Source organism: Trachurus trachurus, assembly GCF_905171665.1.
Source record: "Trachurus trachurus genome assembly, chromosome: 5".
NCBI lineage: Eukaryota > Metazoa > Chordata > Actinopteri > Carangiformes > Carangidae > Trachurus > Trachurus trachurus.
Window position 1 is genome coordinate 35,900,352 of NC_139896.1, and position 19,013 is coordinate 35,919,364.

The 19,013-nt window shown below is 42.9% G+C and overlaps 1 protein-coding gene across 2 annotated transcripts in view; it reads right to left on the reverse strand.

The window, feature by feature from the left end:
• The window catches only part of ephb2b (eph receptor B2b), a gene marked incomplete at both ends in the record, with an annotated part of 127,547 nt that overhangs the window by 55,037 nt on the left and 53,497 nt on the right, over nucleotides 1-19,013 (reverse strand). For both annotated transcript variants that reach the window (XM_083972675.1, XM_083972674.1), the window contains one exon: nucleotides 13,422-14,106. In XM_083972675.1, coding sequence (XP_083828801.1) covers nucleotides 13,422-14,106 — 685 coding nt within the window. The remainder of the gene's footprint in view (nucleotides 1-13,421; nucleotides 14,107-19,013) is intronic.

Consider the following 19,013-nt stretch of genomic DNA (forward strand, 5'->3'; position numbering starts at 1 on the left):
TAACTGTGACTAATGTATTCCAGACGGTTCTTTAAGCCCGATACTTCACAGAGAGGAGATGCCTGTATTGCGAGGGGAGGCAGCGGTGGCCCTGGTGTGTGTCGAGACGGTGCCACACTGAGTCGTTTGGCAGGATGGAATGAAAACACCCCGCACATGAAAATGCACTGATCTCGCCCCCACCTAAACCGCCCGAATAACTCTGTAGAGACCACACAGCCTTGAGATGGCCACAATAAACCAGAACACTGGTCCCAGCACGAAGTGAGCATTTCCCAGGCATCAATACACTCCGAGGCCAATCAGGCCTTTGTCGTAAACACTGGCGGGTGGTTGATGTCCGGTCCAGAGGAGTTGGGTACGTGAGCCTGTTGACTGTGTCTCTGTTTTAGTGCCCGCCTTTCTCTACTCACTTTCTCTTTGACTAATAAACATTTAATGCGCGGAGCTTTGCAGTGCAGCGAGTCGGTGTTTTCAGTAAATAGGAAATCAAAGCCTAACCTAAAGTACCTCATATTTCTTTCTTTTTTCATGTCAATACTAAAAATCCAATAGAGGTAATGGATCCTCAACAAGCTACGTAATCAGTTTTGCCTTGGGGGGGGAATTACTGTATTATTTGAGATACTGAACTTGAATAAAGAACTGTGTTCAATAGGCAGAGCAATTTACCAATAATGAAGATATTGATTTATTCCGTTGGTAAAGTTAAGTGTATAGGTGGAGTGCTTTATTTTGCTCACAGCCAATTAAATGCTCATTTTATACACAAAGTAAATGTTATGGTGTCTATATGACCAGAAACGTGTGGCGTATTGAATAACACAGAACTGAAAGGCTATAAAGAAATTAAACTGTAATTACTGTCTAATTTTCAAACATGATGGGAACATTCAGATATCCCAGCTCTGTACTTTAACTCATGCTGTGAGGGGCACAGGAAGCAATTGTTATTTTTCCACACAAGGCAAAACAGAGCAGCCTTCTCATTAGCTTGTTGTTTACAGTCTCACCTCCTCCTTCTCCACATCAGTTCAGTATAAACAGTGAATCCCTAAAGGCTTTACAGTATAAACTGTGGGAAAATAACACTAATCACAACGCAAAGACCACAGTGGAGAGGAAGGACAGCGAGGAGAGAGGGAACATGGTGATAATATCCTCACCCACAAACCACTGATATGTTACAGTATAATGCATTAGTATGAATATTCTGACTAGATAGGGATTATCCTGGCAGATCGTGCTATGCCTTTCATCTCCCAGAGTGAAAAGAAGAAAAAGACACAAAACAAACAAAAAACCCCACATACTGTATCCTTTAGATGAACCCAGTTCTCTACAAGACTTATGAGAATGAGAGAAAGCGTGTCGAACCGCACCTTTCTGCCGAAAGCTTGGGAATTCCACAGGAGAGTGGAACAGCTCATTATATTGAGTAATTTATTTGCTTAGCAGCTGCCCAAGGGGATGTAAAAAAAGTTTTAACATCCAGAAAATTCTGTAAGTAGTCAATTTACAAAGCCGAGCTGTCCCCCACAGCAACGGAACCCCGTTCCCCTCAACAAGGCTTCAGCAATTAAACAAGACCACTGGAGCCAAGGCTGTTTTCCTGCCCAGCATCAAGTACGCTCCTCCTGCACAATTAAAGTCTTAATTGACAACTGTGATAAACAAGCAAAAGTAGGGACCGTGAATATTAAATACCACAAACAAAATGACTGTGTGACAACTGAGAAAGAACACATCTTAGAAAAATGTGGGCACCATATGGAATCTGGAGCCAGTCAACACGCAGTCTTTTCTGTCTTTCTTTTGTAATAGCTGTGATTTTGTTAGAGAAGGCTTTTAGCCATATCGGGACAAAGTTTTACAGACACTGATGGTTTCAAAATTGATGAATCCTACTGCATCCTCAAAGATCTTAGTAAGGATATCAGACAGCTGAAGCTCATCCAGGATGCTGCTGCCAGAGTCTGTCAGTGGAGAGCTGTCCTTCAATCACAGCGGCTTCCTGTGTGTCACAGCACACACGTCAAAATCCTGTAACTTGTCTGTAAAGCACTACCGGTAAATGATGTTCGGCCAAAACGCATCTCTGATTCACTTGTAGACTACAAAGCATCCCGACCCACGTGTTTACTCAGTGTTCCCAGAATCAAAACCAAGCGAGATGAAACAGCTTTTGTTCCTCTGCTCCACACCTGGAACCAGCTTCCTGAAGCTCATTTTAGTCTGAGCCTAAAATATTGTTTGCTGCTGCTTACCAATGAATTGCACACATATAACTTCTTTTAATCTTTTAACAGTTTAGTTTTAAGTTTTTTTCTTTAGTTTGTCTTGATTGTCTGCTTAATATAATTTTAATGTTTTCTTAATGTCTTTTTAATGTCTTATTTTAAATGTTTTTAATTAATGGAATTGCCTTGTTTTTTTTTATTATTATCTTTTAAATGCTATTTTAATGTAATCTTAATGTCTTATTTTTAATGTAATTCCATGCCTCTGTAAAGCTCTTTCAATTGCCTGAGTCCAATCGCTGTGCTATGAATAATCCTAAATTAGCCTTCGCTTGTTGGCCTTCTTTTAAAGGGACAACAAGGAGTTTCTATTTGGTTATAAAAAAGTCTCATATTAATGTGGATGAATCTACGCTATCCACACTTGTTAATGGGCCCATTTTTGATAAATATATCGTTTTGTCTCTATCGTTATTTTGTTATTATTAGTGGTGGCGGAAATGCTGGGCGAGCTGACCAGCGTTTCTTTACTTTAGGTTTCGCGGCGAGTCATGAGAATAACGCCGCCGAATCGCCGGCACTACGACGGTATGTGATCGTCTTCGAACCTCTGACTTTAATTCTTGATGAATGAAAACATGAGTCTGTCTTGCGCCGGTCAAAGAGTTTCACGGTGCGCGGAGGCTCATAAATGTAGTGTGAAAACACTTCGCTTTTCCAAAACTCCTCGTTGTCCCTTTAACCTGAGAAAACTCTGTCATATACATTTATAACAGGCAACTTTTAAGTTTTAACTTAACATACTGGGGTGAATGTTGATTGGGAATGAAACTGCTAATGCTATATAGCAGACTGGTTCATATTGATTTATGGCACAGGGGAAGTGTGTTGTCCACTGCCTAACCAAACCAGAGAGAGGATTGCTTTTGTTTTCCCCTAAGGCTTTCCCCAGATAGTGGTAATGGTGGTTGGTGGAACAAATGGACTAATTGTGGAAACTACCTGGCCAAAGAGAAGGAGCCCAGTTGCCAGAGAAGGCAAAGTGGGACACTGACAGAAGTGGAGGTAAAAAAACAAAACAAAACAAAAAAAACAACATTGTACCTTTACAGGCAGATGGAAAGAGCCATGGTCAGACTGGGAGGAAATCCAGCCCTGGATTTGTCTACTGGGACCGACTTTATGGATTTTTTTTCTTTAATGTCCACTAGCACAGCAATGCAGCAGCTAACAGACTTTGTCCTGGAAGTCCCTTTAGCCAGTCTGACTATATATTCCAAACAGACAATCAGCTTGTATAATTTATACTAGTCAGTAAAGAATATGAAATTCAGTATGGAATAAAACCTGCCTACACATTCTCACAACGTGGTGTTTGACTCTACCTTTACCATAGCGCTGAGCTCAGGTTTCTAGAGGTAGCCATGTTGCAACACCTCCACTAGCAGCCAGAAACAAATGATTCATTGTCCATCGTATAATCTAAACAAATAACATGTTTCCTGGCAGTGAACTTTCTAAAATGTTGCGGTGAAACGTATTATGTTCTCGTGCCAACATTAATACCACTTGGAAATGCTAGGGGGGAAATTTTGTATTGCCATTATTTTGTGGTTTGAAGTCAATGTGCAGGTGTTGCTGTTCTATCAATATCTCTTGGGTCTTGACATTGGATATAGGGGATGACACGAGATGTATTATTCACCTGGATGTACTCAGCAGTCAGAGACACACATGTAGCAGCCTGGCAAAGAAAACACAGTGGAATCCTGCAGCGATGCCACTTGACAGGGGAGAGCTTCGTTTAACATTGACAGGGCTTTAGAGGCATGTGTTCAATTTCAAACTCAAACACCTCTCGCAAAACCTCCTGGGACAATGATGACGGTGGAAAACTTTGCCACACTGCTCCAACATCTCAGTTGACATTTCATTTTAACATTTTGGAATTAAATCCCAAAGCAAAATAAACCTCAGTGTAAACGTCTTGATTTGATTGTTGATTTTGCGCAAACACTGAAGAGGCCCCCGGGTAGCTAGATAAGACTTGTATGGACAGAACCACCTCGCAGGATTCTCTGAGTTTAACAGAGATGTTTGAATCAACGTTTGGATTCCTGTTGGTTTTTCTCACTTTGTCTCGCTGGAAATGTCGGTTAATTGAACTCAGCTTTTTTTGTTTTCCTTTGAGAGCAGCAGGGTTTATTTTCCGTAATCTGAATCACTCTGATGACCAAGTAATTAAATGGCCAGGAATTTATCTTAATGATGCTGCAAGAGAGATTTATCGACAACTCAAGAGATTTACAGTGCATCCTGACTCATGGTGCAAAGTGAAATGGACCTCACAGGACTCTCAGAGACTTTGAATGTACACATCTTAACTTTATCTACCCAAGTACCTACAGTATACACCTACCTACCCAGTGACAGTGCTGCATGCCACTGTTTATACAGACAGAAGAACGGAATTTAGTCAAAATATGCAGGAAAATGGTTGGAAGAGCTGGGGAGAGAAGCTTTATTTGAAATGTTGAATCACATAATGATTTTTCGAAAGCTGCTGTATCAGGAAAAGCTTCTCCATGTAGACGACCGAGTAATCCTTTCGCAGAAGTCAAAACATCAGAATTACAAAAATACTTGAGAAGGAGAGTTTATAGTATTAATATTTCCTCCCTGTGAAGTCTTGGTTTTAGGCTGCTGAAGAACAGAACCATCTCTGGTGGCTATCAGCGCAGGATGTTGAAGTGTGTCGAAGCATACAGCGAAGATAACGGAGCGGCACAAGATAAAGAAACTCCAGCTCTCCGTGTGTCCTTGCTAATACACCCTCCCCCTCCCCCTCCCCCTCCGTTCCATTATGATCTATCTCTACCCTCCCATCTCTCGGCCTCACCCGTGCAGACGTTTAATCTTTAATCACCTGAAGTTTAACCGTGGAGAGAGATCTTTGTTGGTGGGTGATGTTACTTATTTTAGAATCCATTACAGCACTGGAGTGTCTTTTTCCATATGGGATGAAATGCCTCTTCTCTGTTTTACTGTACTGGTAATGAGTGGAAGTCAAAGCAGCGAGGGCCATTAACGACAGCAGTCATGTAGTTGCATAAGTCGCTGTCATCAAGGTTCATCTCCAAGGAATCACCTGTCCAATAATACAAATGAACTGAATAGCACATCATTGAATAACCAGTCAATTATATAACTAACAGATGTTTTTGTAATTCTACTCAATGTTAAAGGGATAGTTCACCCAAAATTGAAATTTGAATTTTCTTCTCTGAGTTACAGGGGGTCTCGGCGTAGCAGTGCATGTCCATATAACGGTTGCAAATGGATACCAACTGTCTTCGTAACAAAGCTCCTCTTCCCAGTTCGTCAAATTTGGACGAACCAGGGTCTGTCCTCATCCCAGTTCGTCCAAATTTGATGAACCGGGAAGAGGAGCTTCGAGAAGCTTCCGCTACAGAACAAGCTTGAAATATAGACTTATTTAATTTTTTTCGGGACAATTTCGCATTTCGGGGCTTCAATACAAGACGGACATTACATACGAGCAGCATGGAGGTATTTGGATGTTTTTTGGTGTGTCTTTTTGTTACGAAGACAGTTGGTATCCATTTGCAACCGTTATATGGTCATGCACTGCTACGTCGAGACCCCCTGTAACTCAGAGAAGCCACGGAGGACTCTGAAACTTCTCCCAGCCCTTAGTCCACATGAGGGTGAGTAGATAATGAGTGAAATTTCAATTTTGGGTGAACTATCCCTTTAAGGGCCACATATTTATGTTGAGTAACCGCCATGACAGTGCAGAGCTTTGTGTGTGGAGTAACACTATCTGATGTTAGAGCACTGTGATGTTCTGTGAGATTGAATGACCATCCTGTGTGAAGCAGAATATAGACCCAGGCCATCGTGTGTGAGTAAAGGGGTTAACTGTGTGTGAACAACTGTGCTCATCCCTTGGTTACTACAAAATACACACAGGCACACAGATGCCAGGAATGGACAAGCTTTCTCTCCCTTCTCACTTTTTTTTTTTTTTTTAAATAGATCTGATGTAGGTCAGCGGCATACAACACAAGACGCCACAATTTTCTCTCAATGTTGACCGAGTTCTAATACATCATTGGAAAACAAGGTCACTGATACTCAAGAGGGATTCCTGTCTTTAAGAGTGAGCCCGATTGTTTCTCCTGTTTTAGCCAGACAGATGCTTGATCCATCAGCCCAGAAAGACTTGAATCCTCTAACAGGACACGAGCCGAGGACATCTGAGAGAGAGAGGGAGAGCACATGGGGATGTTTTGACAAAGCCTCGGCCTTGTCCCTGATGAGAAACGAGAGGCGCATATGGAAGGATCTCTATAGTGCACAGCTCTCATTTCCTCAGTGTCAGGACGCTCTGTTCATGGTGAATTTATCATGAATGAAACCATAAGGTCTCGGGATTGTCACCCAAAGTTCCACTCTCATGGACAAACACCAGAAAACCGTCTGTGGCCATCGGGATCTCTGGTATCTGCTGGCTCAGAGCGAGACAGGTCTAGGTGTGATCAACAAGAACCAGACCTGCAGGGAGCCTCTGCAGGCAGAGAGATGACCAATGATCTAAAAAACCAAAAAAAAAAAAGAAGAGGTACTGGGACTACAGTATAAAAGGTCGTTCTGTCTGAATTTGAGATGCAAAAGATGGTGTGGGATAATGAGCGGTATGACAGAGAGACATCTGGAGCAGAGCCTGACATGTGCAAAAAACATGTGGAAAAGGTTTACCGGCTTAACAGGCCGTGATCTTTGAGTTCAGGGAGATTCGCGGGGATCGCAGGTCACGTTATCACATCCGCATATGATGAATGTGCTGTGAAAAGAAGGATGATGAAGTGTGTGTGTGTGGGGTATGCACACATGAATGCCTACTGTAATGTGATTTGTGCACTCACTAGGCTGTAATGCATAGTGGAAGTAGAAGAGCTGTGTGTGTGTTTGATTTTGAGCTTTTCTCTCATTAAGACTCTCTCCTTCCTCTCATTAGAGGCTTGCCAAGACTTTTTCCTCCTGTTTTCTCCCTTTCTCTCTCTGTCTCTCGCTCTCCTGCTGCATGGGTGTGTAAAGGCTGAGGAACAGACAGAGAAAAAAAGTACAAAAAAAAACAGAAGACTGGCAGACAGGAGTAAAAACACCTGGCCATACTGAAATCCCATCCCAGTGGGGAAGGGGGAATAAAGGCTGCTGAAGGTTCCCTGGGGCTTCTGTGGACAGAATGACATGTCTTAGAGCTCGCACCGTTTGCTTCCCGCTGCTCCAACATCCTGCGCTACGCACAGACCAAACAGGCAACCTCTATCTGATATACATCACAGGCCCGTTATTGGGTCTAAATCAAACAATCAGTGATGGAAATTAAGTTGCGCTTTCTACGACGCCGTTTAACAGGCGAATGCTGCAGTAATGAACATCTGTTGTGGCGCTGATTTGTATTCCTTGTGCTTTACTCTACGGCTCATAACAGCAGCCATCAATCTGAGAGAATAAACATGGTTTTTTACTTTAACATAATATTGTGTAAATGCCTATTGTGTGTAGGCAGACTGTTGACATTCTGCTCCCTCTCTCTCTCTCATTCCCTTGCTTTCTCTCTCCTTTACTGCAGCCCAATGCAAACCTTCCTTCATCTTTGTTTGCTCAATACACAATGCAGCAAAAGCCTTGAGGGGGTGTGTTTGTTTTGTTTTGCTTTGTGTCTTGTTGCAGCGCAGAGGACAGTCATCCAGTCATCAGCGTGGCTCTTCCCCCACGTGTGCTGTTAGTCAATTAGAGCTGCCATTAAAGACAGGGGCACCCAGGGAAATAAAGGCGGCAGCGTGGATTTGTCTGTGCTACGCTGATTTCCACACTTAAACCCTCTCCAGACGAGGAGACTGCAATAATTGGGATTCTGACAGTGGGTTAGGGGGACTCATTTCCTGCTTTCGCCCCCCCACCACCCCCCACCCCCCACCTCCTCCTCCCCTCTGCTTTTCCATGCAATCATGTCTATCCAATCATGTCTTGCCCGGCACCTACCTCTGCACTCGATCCCCCTAACTCTCTTTATCTACAACCACATTTAGCTGAAGAATTACTGAAGCCTTACCTCCTTAATCTAATTGCTCTGGTGCAACTGGAGGAACCACGCTTGTGAGCAGCTACTACCTCGCTGCTGCAGACCGCACGGAGACACCCGACGTTCAGAAAGCTCCTAGTGTTGCTTCAGATTCACCGTACACTGACCTCTACATGCTTATCATTCATGTGACTCGCTGGCTCGCTGTGTCGTGCGTGTCCAGTGGAGTTTGCCATGTCGGTCGTACAGTGCACCTGAATCTCGGAATAATGTTTATTTTACTTGTGAACATAGATGGAAAAATTGTTTATAGAAAATGCTGCATTAAAGGGATAGTAGCATATTTTTAAAGTGGGGTTGTATGATCTACAAATAGCCCCTAAGTACTTTAATTGCAGTAGAAGACTCTCTGCACTCCTCCCGTTAGCAACGCCAGCCCATAGCCCTGCCCAGAGATTTACAACATACAGTGTTGTGAACAGACCCAAAGAAACGGCCTAAAAGAGGTTTTACCTGAAAAAAAATACACAGTTCCATTGTTCGCTATAATATAATTTTTTCCAGCCCTTCAAAGTGCAGGAAAAACACAGTTTTTATTTGGACCTAACCAACTCACGTATCCCTCCGCCCAGGGTTAGCGCCCGCCGATCAGCAGTTGGTTAGGTCCAAATAAAAACTGTGTTTTTCCTGCACTTTGAAGGGCTGGAAAAAATTATATTATAGTGAACAATGGAACTGTGTATTTTTTTTCAGGTAAAACCTCTTTTAGGCCGCGAATATAGGCCGTTTCTTTGGGTCTGTTCACAACACTGTATGTTGTAAATCTCTGGGCAGGGCTATGGGCTGGCGTTGCTAACGGGAGGAGTGCAGAGAGTCTTCTACTGCAATTAAAGTACTTACAGTAGGGGCTATTTGTAGATCATACAACCACACTTTAAAAAAATGCTACTACCCCTTTAATGTAATTTGTAATAACACCGCTAATAATTTCCTACTATAAAGAACTCTAAGAATGCTTCTTTCTCAGGAAATGCACTTTGGTTTCGCCATCAAAACAATTTCTCACACCATTATTTCCACTACACAAATGGAAGAGCATGCAGAATATCTAACAGTCGCACTTCTTTTTTTTTCATCCTCTGTCACGCTGCTTGATGTTATGTGTTGACTCTTCTCCCACAGGGCTACACAAACTACACTGCTTGTTTTTATGACACTTTTTTTTTCTCTCTCCCTCCGCCAAAAACACAGTCATTAACAAAAACGCAACCGAGTCATGAATCAAGCTGTTGTTATCGCTGTGACGGATCGTCTCCATCTGAATCTTCGCTGCGCTGTGACATGAGCCACGCTCCCACAGTCCAGACCCTTGAACTCACCATGGCGCGGGGTTAGATGATCAAATTACAGTGAAAAAAAAAACACACACACACATGGGCATTGTTGTGGGACATGGCTCTCCTTGTGCCCCACTGAAGAGAATGCTTTTACTGCAAGGGCAAACAGGACCTCATGTGTGTGACTGCTGCACCATCTCCTCCAGGCTCGGAGGGGAAACCAGATCTCTCTTTTCAGGGCCGTTTTCAGCTGAAAGGAACCTGGTGTGGTTCCTTCACTCCCAGCACCTCTTAGAAAGGAAACTTAATCTCACTTGTAAGACAATCACAGAGAGAAAGGCCTCGGCAGTGTGATGTAAGCACCCCCATCTACTGTCAATATTTTGACAGATTTCATGACAGCGTAATTATTTGCTCGGGATCCCAGCCAAGGATTTAATTGTTACATGTGTAATTACACGTTTAGTTGCAGAGATGGTGGAACAAAGTGTTTGGTAGTGTTATTAATATTCCAGTACAAATAGTCTCTTTCATCTTGGCTGCTTCTGCGCCGTCTCGGTGGCTCCATAATCCGGCTATGAAAGGGGATATCTCACAGACCCTCGGAGGGTACCTCTCACAAATCAATTCATTACCCCATAATATCGGCAGGCAAGGCGCATCTTTCTTAGATCAATTCATTACCCAACTTCTGGCAGTTGAAATGCGGCGGCTGACCGTAGTTTCAAGCACATATATATCAGCTTTCACTGTTTAGGAAGACGGCTACAGAGCAACTGGTGGCAGATTTCCATCAAAAAAGGGTTTTTTTGCACAACAGAAGGACCACAGAATAATAATATCCTTTTTAACTGTAATGGTTTTATTCTTTCTCCTTGGTAAAATAAACAAATCCCAGTTGTTTTGCACTGAGGCTCATAACTATTGTATGGAGCCATAAAACGCTCAGATAATGCATCTTTCTCATAAAGCTTTAATATGCAGTAAGTCCATCAAATGATCAGGCAGTGACACAGAAGGATCACTGCAGTGCTCCAGTGCTGAAGAAGAGGTGTGTGTATGTGGTCACTGAAGCTTTGTTTGCATTGGACCTTGAGTAACAAAAGCCGGGGCTCTGACTGCAGGTAAGGAGGAATAAACAGGAGCGTGGGCAGAGATGCTGCTTTTTTCTTTTTTTTCCCAGACACAAGGTCTCATGCCCGGTGCAGCATGGATATGAAATGGATCATCTTGCTTCGCCCCCCCGTCAAGCGGACAGTATTTAATTGTATAATCCTGTTAAGCACAAAAAAAACCCCTCCATGACTGAAGACGCCCCTGAGATGCTTCAATCCACCGCATGTTGAGAATTACACGTATACAGAAAACATGCAGATTAGGGATGTCACGATTACTTGTTCTCACAATTAATGGCGGTATTAAACGCCACAATTATTTAATCGTAAAGGTTCCAAAAAAGATTATGTCGGAACCATGTCGGCAGATCAGCGCAACTCGCACAGAATGTAAAAATAGTTATGCAACATTATGAACGATATGCATTGCTTTGTACCCCAGAGTAAAGGTATAATAGCAGCCTAAAGAACAGATAGGCAACAATGGGTTGTGCAATCCCCAGCGGGCAACATGCAATATCCTTTTTGTAGACTAATGTTTCCATATGCTTTTATACTTATATCTCATGTGATGTTTTTATAGGTTTTATGTTTTGTATTTATTCTGTCTTGTGTGTGTTGTGTGGTATCACAGCGGAGAAGCAACGTGAATTCCGTTTAATTCTTTTTTCAATGACAATAAAGGCAATCTAATCTAATCTAAATACACAGTAACTCGGTTAAATTATGTTAATGTCAACATTACAACGTAACATTGAACTGGTAGGAATTTATTTAATGTTACTGCCTCATTTATAAGATAAAGGATTAATAATTGGTCCTATATTAATAGATACTTTAAATAATTTGTTTATATAATTAGAAATGCAATCATATTTTGACTGTATTTGATTTTACACATTCATAGTGTTGTTAATCGTAATAATTGTGATTATTTCTCTGACAATAATTGTACCAAGAAAATCTATAATGGTGACATCCCTAATGCAGATTTGTGTAACTATGTGTTGTTGCGGTGTCGGAGTGGCTCACTATACAGCACGGAAGCAAACTTGTCACGTGCTTCTTATTGGAGTGTATTCCTACAGGAGCCGGTGCCTTTCCTCATTAGTAGTCACAGAACGGGCCTGGCAGTGTTTGTGAGGCAGCACCCATCCAGGATCCAGACACGGGGGGGGGGGCTAGAGAAGGGTGTGTGTGTGTGTTGTAATTACAGGCGCACATAAGAGAGGCAGCAACACACGGATCTGAAGCGCAGGTGGGTGGTTTGTTGTGCTGGTCCTGGAGCAGCACGGCTCCACTCTGCAGGCTCCACTCTGATGCTGTTTCAAGTGATCAAGATCTCTGAGCACGTTGACCAAATACCACCTGCCAGAGTGCGGATAGGGCATGGCACAGGTAAATGTTGGGTACATTGATGTTTTGAAAAGCCAGATCAATTTTCCAGTGAGGGATTCCAATTGATAGGAAAATGCGGGCAATTTTGAAAAATATCCTCTTTGTCCTCATAGATGGAAGGAGGCACTCCACCAACAAAAGATTAGCTGTCAGGGTTTTTTTTTCCTTTTCTCCCTGACAGACTGTCTTGGAGCCGTGTGCTTCAGCTTTGTAGCGTTGTTTTCTTTGCCTGCCTGTTCGATCCTGATCAGATTTTTGACCTTGCCTGTGTGTGTGTTTTTTTTTTCTTCTTTTTTGGGGGGAGTGGGGGGAAGGGAGTGGTTTGCCACTACCTGACCCATTGTACGTTTTTTGCCTGCATAGATTTTTGTATCTTGGCTCCTGCTAAACCTTTTTTTTTTTCTAACTAAAGATTTTGTGTTGTGCTCCTGGGTGCCTTTTCTGAGAACCTTGACTTTTGCGGTGAAATGTTACAGATTCAAAATAGCACTGGTTATTTTCTTTGAATTTCTGTCAGGGACGATTTCTGTTAATATGCACAGAGAGATGCTTCTCTGTGGGGAGTGTCTTATAAATTCAAATGCAAAAGAAAGACCCTACACACTCTGTAATGGCAAATTCGCATACCATAAGTGCATTTAATGCAATTCTTTAAATCCAGATAAAGGGATTACACTTTAATCTTTTTATAATAGACTTGAGGTTCACTTGTAGATGTGCTACACGGTCCACAGGAGGAAATGTAATAAATTATTTGTCCTCCTGCAGGCCGCTGTGATTTGCGACTGCGTGCCTGCGATGAGGTGCTGCGATCAGAAGAGTCAAACTAAACACGCTCTGTACCAACTTCAAAAGGCAGCAGTGTGTTTTCAGATTAAACTCCAGCCAGAATTAACATGTGAATGTTTCATATTTCACTGTGTAGTTGAGAAATAATAAAAAAAAGGAGATGTGAAGATCATTTCTATGGAAATACGAGGAAAGCTTCAGCTGAATAATCTATGGACTGGATTTATACCTTCCTTCATGTTTTCCATTACATGACCATTATTCATCATCAAGTGAAGGGGAATGGAGCACTCACAGTGGAGGGTGCACAGCAGATATAAATATTGTGTGAATAGTGTCCCTGAGGGGTGGGATTACTCTCTGATGATGACAGAACAGACTGATTCATTAGGCTTAGCAGATAGGATGAAAACATTAGAGCGCCACATACCTCGACAAACAGTCCCGTTCTCCACAGCCTCGTTCCCCGCCTTGCACATGCAGCGGCCGATGGGAACCATCCATTCTCCGTCTCCGTTGCAGTAGAGTTTGATGGGCACGTCCACCTCCTCTGCGTTGGGGATGCAGACGCCTCTGGCAGCAACCAGAGAGGTGCTCTCCGCCCCGGACAGCGTCTCCGGGAACAGGGCTCCGTTAGTGATGATGCGAGGACACTTCCGGTAGAAGACTCGGACGGCGATGAGCGACATGCAGCCGCCGTAGTCCTGGAAGGCCAGGTAGAAGCCGTTCCGCGACACGGGGCCGAAGCTGCGGACCTCGGTGTTGATCTTCATCACCCGGCCTCCCAGGTCCACCTGGGAGAAGCTCTCGTCCGCCGCGATGGTGTCCACCTTGATCCAGGGGTTCTCCATCCAGGCCGGAGAGGTCCTGGTGGCCGTGTCGGCGTCGGATTCGTAGTAATACAGGTTGAACGTCTCTTTGCAGGAGCCCGGCACGTTGGGGATGCTGCTGCAGTCCCTCACCGAGAACTTCATCTCCACGTGGATCCGCTGCGCTCCGCGGCGCCGGATGTACTTCGTCCGTACCCAGTTGTTCTGGTTGTTGTCGAACACATTGCAGACCTGGTACGTCCGGATGGTGTTCATGTTTTCATCGTAACCACTCACCTCCTCCCACTGTCGGTCAAGAACAGACACAAACATCCAGTTAACATTTTCTATTAAATAAAGAATTTTATGAAGAAGAAAAAACACAGCTGTAATTGAAGCGTGCAGTTACATTGATTCATTCAATTAAGTGCAATTCAGCTGTAAAGCAGTAAACGCTGTTTCTGATTAATATAAACTATAAAGTCCATAACAAGAATGTTTTCGTGAGCATTTTATGATACTTTGATTGCTGTCTGAGCTTAGGGCAATGTTTTGATTAAATTGATTACATGGTGCAAAGAAACATAATATCTCTAATGAGTGCTAAATGGATGCATTAGATGAGTCTAAAGGAGCAGATGAGAGGCAGCCTCTACTGCATGTCCTCCCATTTGTTGAGGTAATGCTGGGATGTTAACAAGGTTACTCTCTGAACTCCACTGCAAGGAATTAAGCAAAGATGAAGTTGTTCTACAGAACAATCCGTAGTTACTTATTTTAAAAATAATACATCAGGGTTGATTGTTTATGGTTAATGACGTTCAGATATCCAAGAGGTGCAATTTTTAATCCGTGGGAAGAGCTGTTGATGAGCTAGATGTCATCAGCTACCTGGTACTTTGTGCATGGCTTATTCTGACAAGTAAATCCAACGAAGGGAGGTGGGCATTTTGAAGCTGTCAGTTAAGACCCTGCATTGCTCATACCATCAATTTCCCTTTTTTTCTCCCCTCCCCTAATCATGTTATAATATGAAGCTGCAAATTAAAGGTTAAATGTAGTTCACTTGAGTGTCTATCCTCAAAAAAAGTAATTTAGGAAGAATTCTTTTCATTTTGGGGATGTTAAAAAACATAAATCCTGCTTTGCAGAGTCAGGCCGCTTTGATGTTTACTCTCTTGTTTCCTGTTCTCTCATTGAAATACCCATTCACATGCTGTAATGCTTTAAAAGAAACCCAAGACCTGACATTAAGTCACTTGAACAAAGCAGAGAGGCTCTGGTTTATGTGATAGCGTGTCCCATTTTTTTTTTTTTACAGTGTCTTAATAGGACACATTCATAGCACATACTCTAATGGGTTATTGGCATTGTAGTGAAAGCTCCTTTATCAGCAGCTATGAAGTGAGAAGACATGACATGAATTTTCCACTATCAAAGTCACACTACACTTGCATAATCACATTACACAGGTAATCATGTAAAGAATAATCAAGAGGGCAAATTTCTCTCCAGGTTTTCTGGGTATGCTGCTGCTCCACTTCAAAGTTCACACAACTCCACACCAATCTGAGTCCTGGTTCTGGACTGTACAGACTCCAGATGTAACCTCTCCAGCTCCCTGCCCCCTGGCCACGGATCAAACCTGCTTTAAACACCATGCGCTCCGACCGCTGAGCGGGTCGCGACCTTGACCCCGCCGTCTCAGCCAAAGAAAAATCCCGTTCTCAACCCCCATGAGCCACTTTGCTTCAGCTGCACCCTGTGTCTTCTGTACGGCTCCAGCTCCCTCCCCCTTCACTCTTCACTTCACAGCTGATATAATTTCTCAAATTAGTGCCCACTTAGTGAGGATTCTGACAGATTTTGACGGGTTGGGAGAAGAAAGTCACCCCTCTTGTTGCAAAACAGCATTCTATCAAACACCCTCTGACTAATTAGAGCAGCTTTAGTTTTTAATTCCCATGTCCTAATTAATCCCTGCTAGTGCGCTGCTTGGCTTGACCCAAACTGCAAACCATCACAAGAGCCAGTCGAAACAGAAAAGACTGATGTGCAGCCAAAAATAATAATGATTATTATTATTATTATTATTATTATTATTATTATTATTATTATTATTATTATTATTATTATTATTATTATTATTATTATTATTATAATGAGGGGGGAAAGGATGCAATTCTCCAAAAAGCCAATATAGGACTTTGTTTATCTGTCTCTTAGATTCTGTTTCTTTTCAAAACAGGCTTAATGAGTAATGTTATTCCCATAAATAACATCTGATGAGATTCAATTGTGAATAAAAAAAACTATCAATGAAAAACAGATTTTTCTCCTAAAATTTCTGAATCATTGATCTGTGACAGCTTTGACCCATCTACTCTTCACTATGTAAATGTTAGAGTTATTATAATTGAAATGGGCTCCCAAAAACGCAGTTATTCACATTTAATCAGCTACATCATTTCATGCTGGTTTTGTCAACATGCAATACACAATACAAAAGTATGTGATGCAGTGCGGTCGGGTTTTTTTTTTTGTTTAATAGCTTAAATAAAGCAATTGTGGCTGCGTGTTTACACAACCTACTGGTTCTGGTGGTGTGGTTTCAGGGTACGCCTGTCTTAAGCCCGGCAGTGACAGACTTCATCATCTCAGGTCATGAGCAGCCATTGACCTTCCCACTTGTTGAGGGGGCGGTGGGGGCGGTGGGGGAGGCTGTGGGCCAATTAAACAAGAGCAAGAACGGCTTCAGCTGCGTACAGAGCGCCGGACAATCGCAAGTTTAATAAAATGGATGTGGAGACAGGTGGGGGTTGCTGCTAATGAGGGATGCAGACAGGGGGAAACTGCAGGGGAAAGTGTTGGCAGTGATGTGGGGGTGGAGGGAGGGTTGAGAGGCAGCGCTAAAAAAGACCCCAAACAAAATGTGTTTTGATGGAGGGCCCCTTTTTGTCCTGTCATGGCCTCTTTGGCCTGCTTTCATCACAGTCAGTGGAGGGAAGTAAATGGGGCATAATAAGAGCCTAACGATCAAGCACAGAGTGTGAAATTAGAAGAAACGTCTTCATTTTCACAGCTTTTTTCCCCGGGATCCGTACTGAGAGTGTTGTAAAATGGTGGTCATGTGTTTTAGGTGCAGAAGGTGGAGGTAACGCTGGCGGTGGATGTCAGAATGGATTAACTGGAGGGGATGAGCTGCCCTCAGATGATGGAAACAAAAACTCCAGCTTTTATTCTTCTGAGATCCTATTACGCTTGGCAAAATGTTGTTCTGGTTCTCTGAGTGTGCGAGTCAAGTGCCATAGGGGGCCGTGTGCATTCAACGGTGCATTAATAGAACATTAAATAAATAGATGTTTAGGATCCGAATGATCAAAGACATTTTCTTCATAACCACAGGCACAGCAAACATTATCAAGAGCTCATTTGCATTTGTGAAATATTTTTACCAAAATTATAAGCGGCGGGACTATAAGACTTGAAGGTAAACAACACACAACAAGCACAATATTTTCCATGGTACACTGGCTGTGCCTCCTTCCTCTGAGAAACAGCAAACACGCCCTGTACCATGTAAAAGCAACAGTGTGAAGTAGAACGCACGGCTGGCTCCAAACAAAAGCTACTGTTTTATGTTTTAATTGCTCTCGTCTGGGGCCTGAATCTAATAACACTGGGTCGAAACCGTGTTGGTAAATAACTGGCGGTGTTTGGTCTATAACCTGCTGGGTGCTGCCAATCCATTATTCCAAGCAGACTAGACCAACACTAGGAAACCTGCATGTGATAATTGATGCTCCGAGTATATATAAGTCCCTTTCAATGAGCTGTCAACAGACCTGCAGCGATTCTGTTGTGTTCGAAAACACAAGTGTTGAATAAAAAAAAGATACTGAAAGGTCACTTTTAAAGGGATAGTTCACCCAAAATTTAAATTTCATGTCAACTAAGAGCTGTGAGAGTTTTCAGAGTCCTCCGTTCCTTCTCTGAGTTACGGGGGGGTCCATGCAGCAGTATTTGTCCATATAATGGTTGTCAATGGATACCAACTTTCTTCGTCCAAAAAGACACACCAAAAAACATCCAAATACCTCCATAGTGCTCGTCTGTAATGTCCCTCTTGTATTGAAGCCCCGACATGAGAAATTCGCTCCGAAAAAAATTAAATAAGTCTATATTTTAAGCTTGTTTGTTGCGGAAGCTCCCAGTGTCTCAGTTCACTGCGTGATTTGCACTGACCGGCGGAACAATTTCTCATGTTGGGGCTTCAATACAAAATTTGAATTTTGGGTGAACTATCCCTTTAAATTGTATGAGTATGGCTGTCATTCTCAGTCAGAGGGGAAATATGGATCACTGTTTAATTTCTTTTCACACCGTCTCTGTCTGTTGATAAAAACAACTCTCCTACAGCCTTTAGGTCCACCCACTGGTGAAGCTATGGATCCTGTAATTCATCCAGCATAATGCTTGAGCAGTGATACTGAGAGACACATGCTGTGCACAGAAAAGCTGCCTGAAGTCAATCTCCTGTAGACTGTGTGGAGGTTAGACCGAGGCAGGCCTAGAGACTGCTATGTGTCAGCTGCTCCTCTCCTCCTCCGGAGTTATGAGGTGTTACAGTTCAGTGACGTTCAGCGAGAACGAGGCCTGAGAATCAATATCTCCTCTGCCACTCGAGGAGGGAGAGAGAGGGAGAGACAGAAAAGTTCAGCTGACCTGCGCTCCATACGTCTCTGTGACAGTAGGTCCCTGCTTTATCTGTAGAGCCGAGCGGAACGCGCTGTCAGGGCTGAATTATAGACTGGAGTTACTGCTACAGCTGAGAGCGTTCAACAAAGAGAGCTCTTTGCTTCATTCACCGATCCCAACGATAACATCAGTCCGGGGTCTCGTATCTCTTTGGACCTCTTTGTATCTACTAATTAACCAAACGCCCCCCTCCCCGCCGTAAGCACACATTACGCAGGAGCTGCTGCACACTACACTGCTATTTCATATTTACATCTTGTCCATTTACCTGACATTTTAATCCAAATGAGTTTACCCTTACAGCGAGCGCAGAGAGGTTCGGTGTGGCGCTCAAGGACAAACACGTCAGTTGTTTGCACTGAGTATAATTACAGTTATAGCCTTAAAGGGATTAACAACAACCACATTGCCTCAAAAGATAAAACAAACAACTCCCGACTGTTAATCCTAAATGC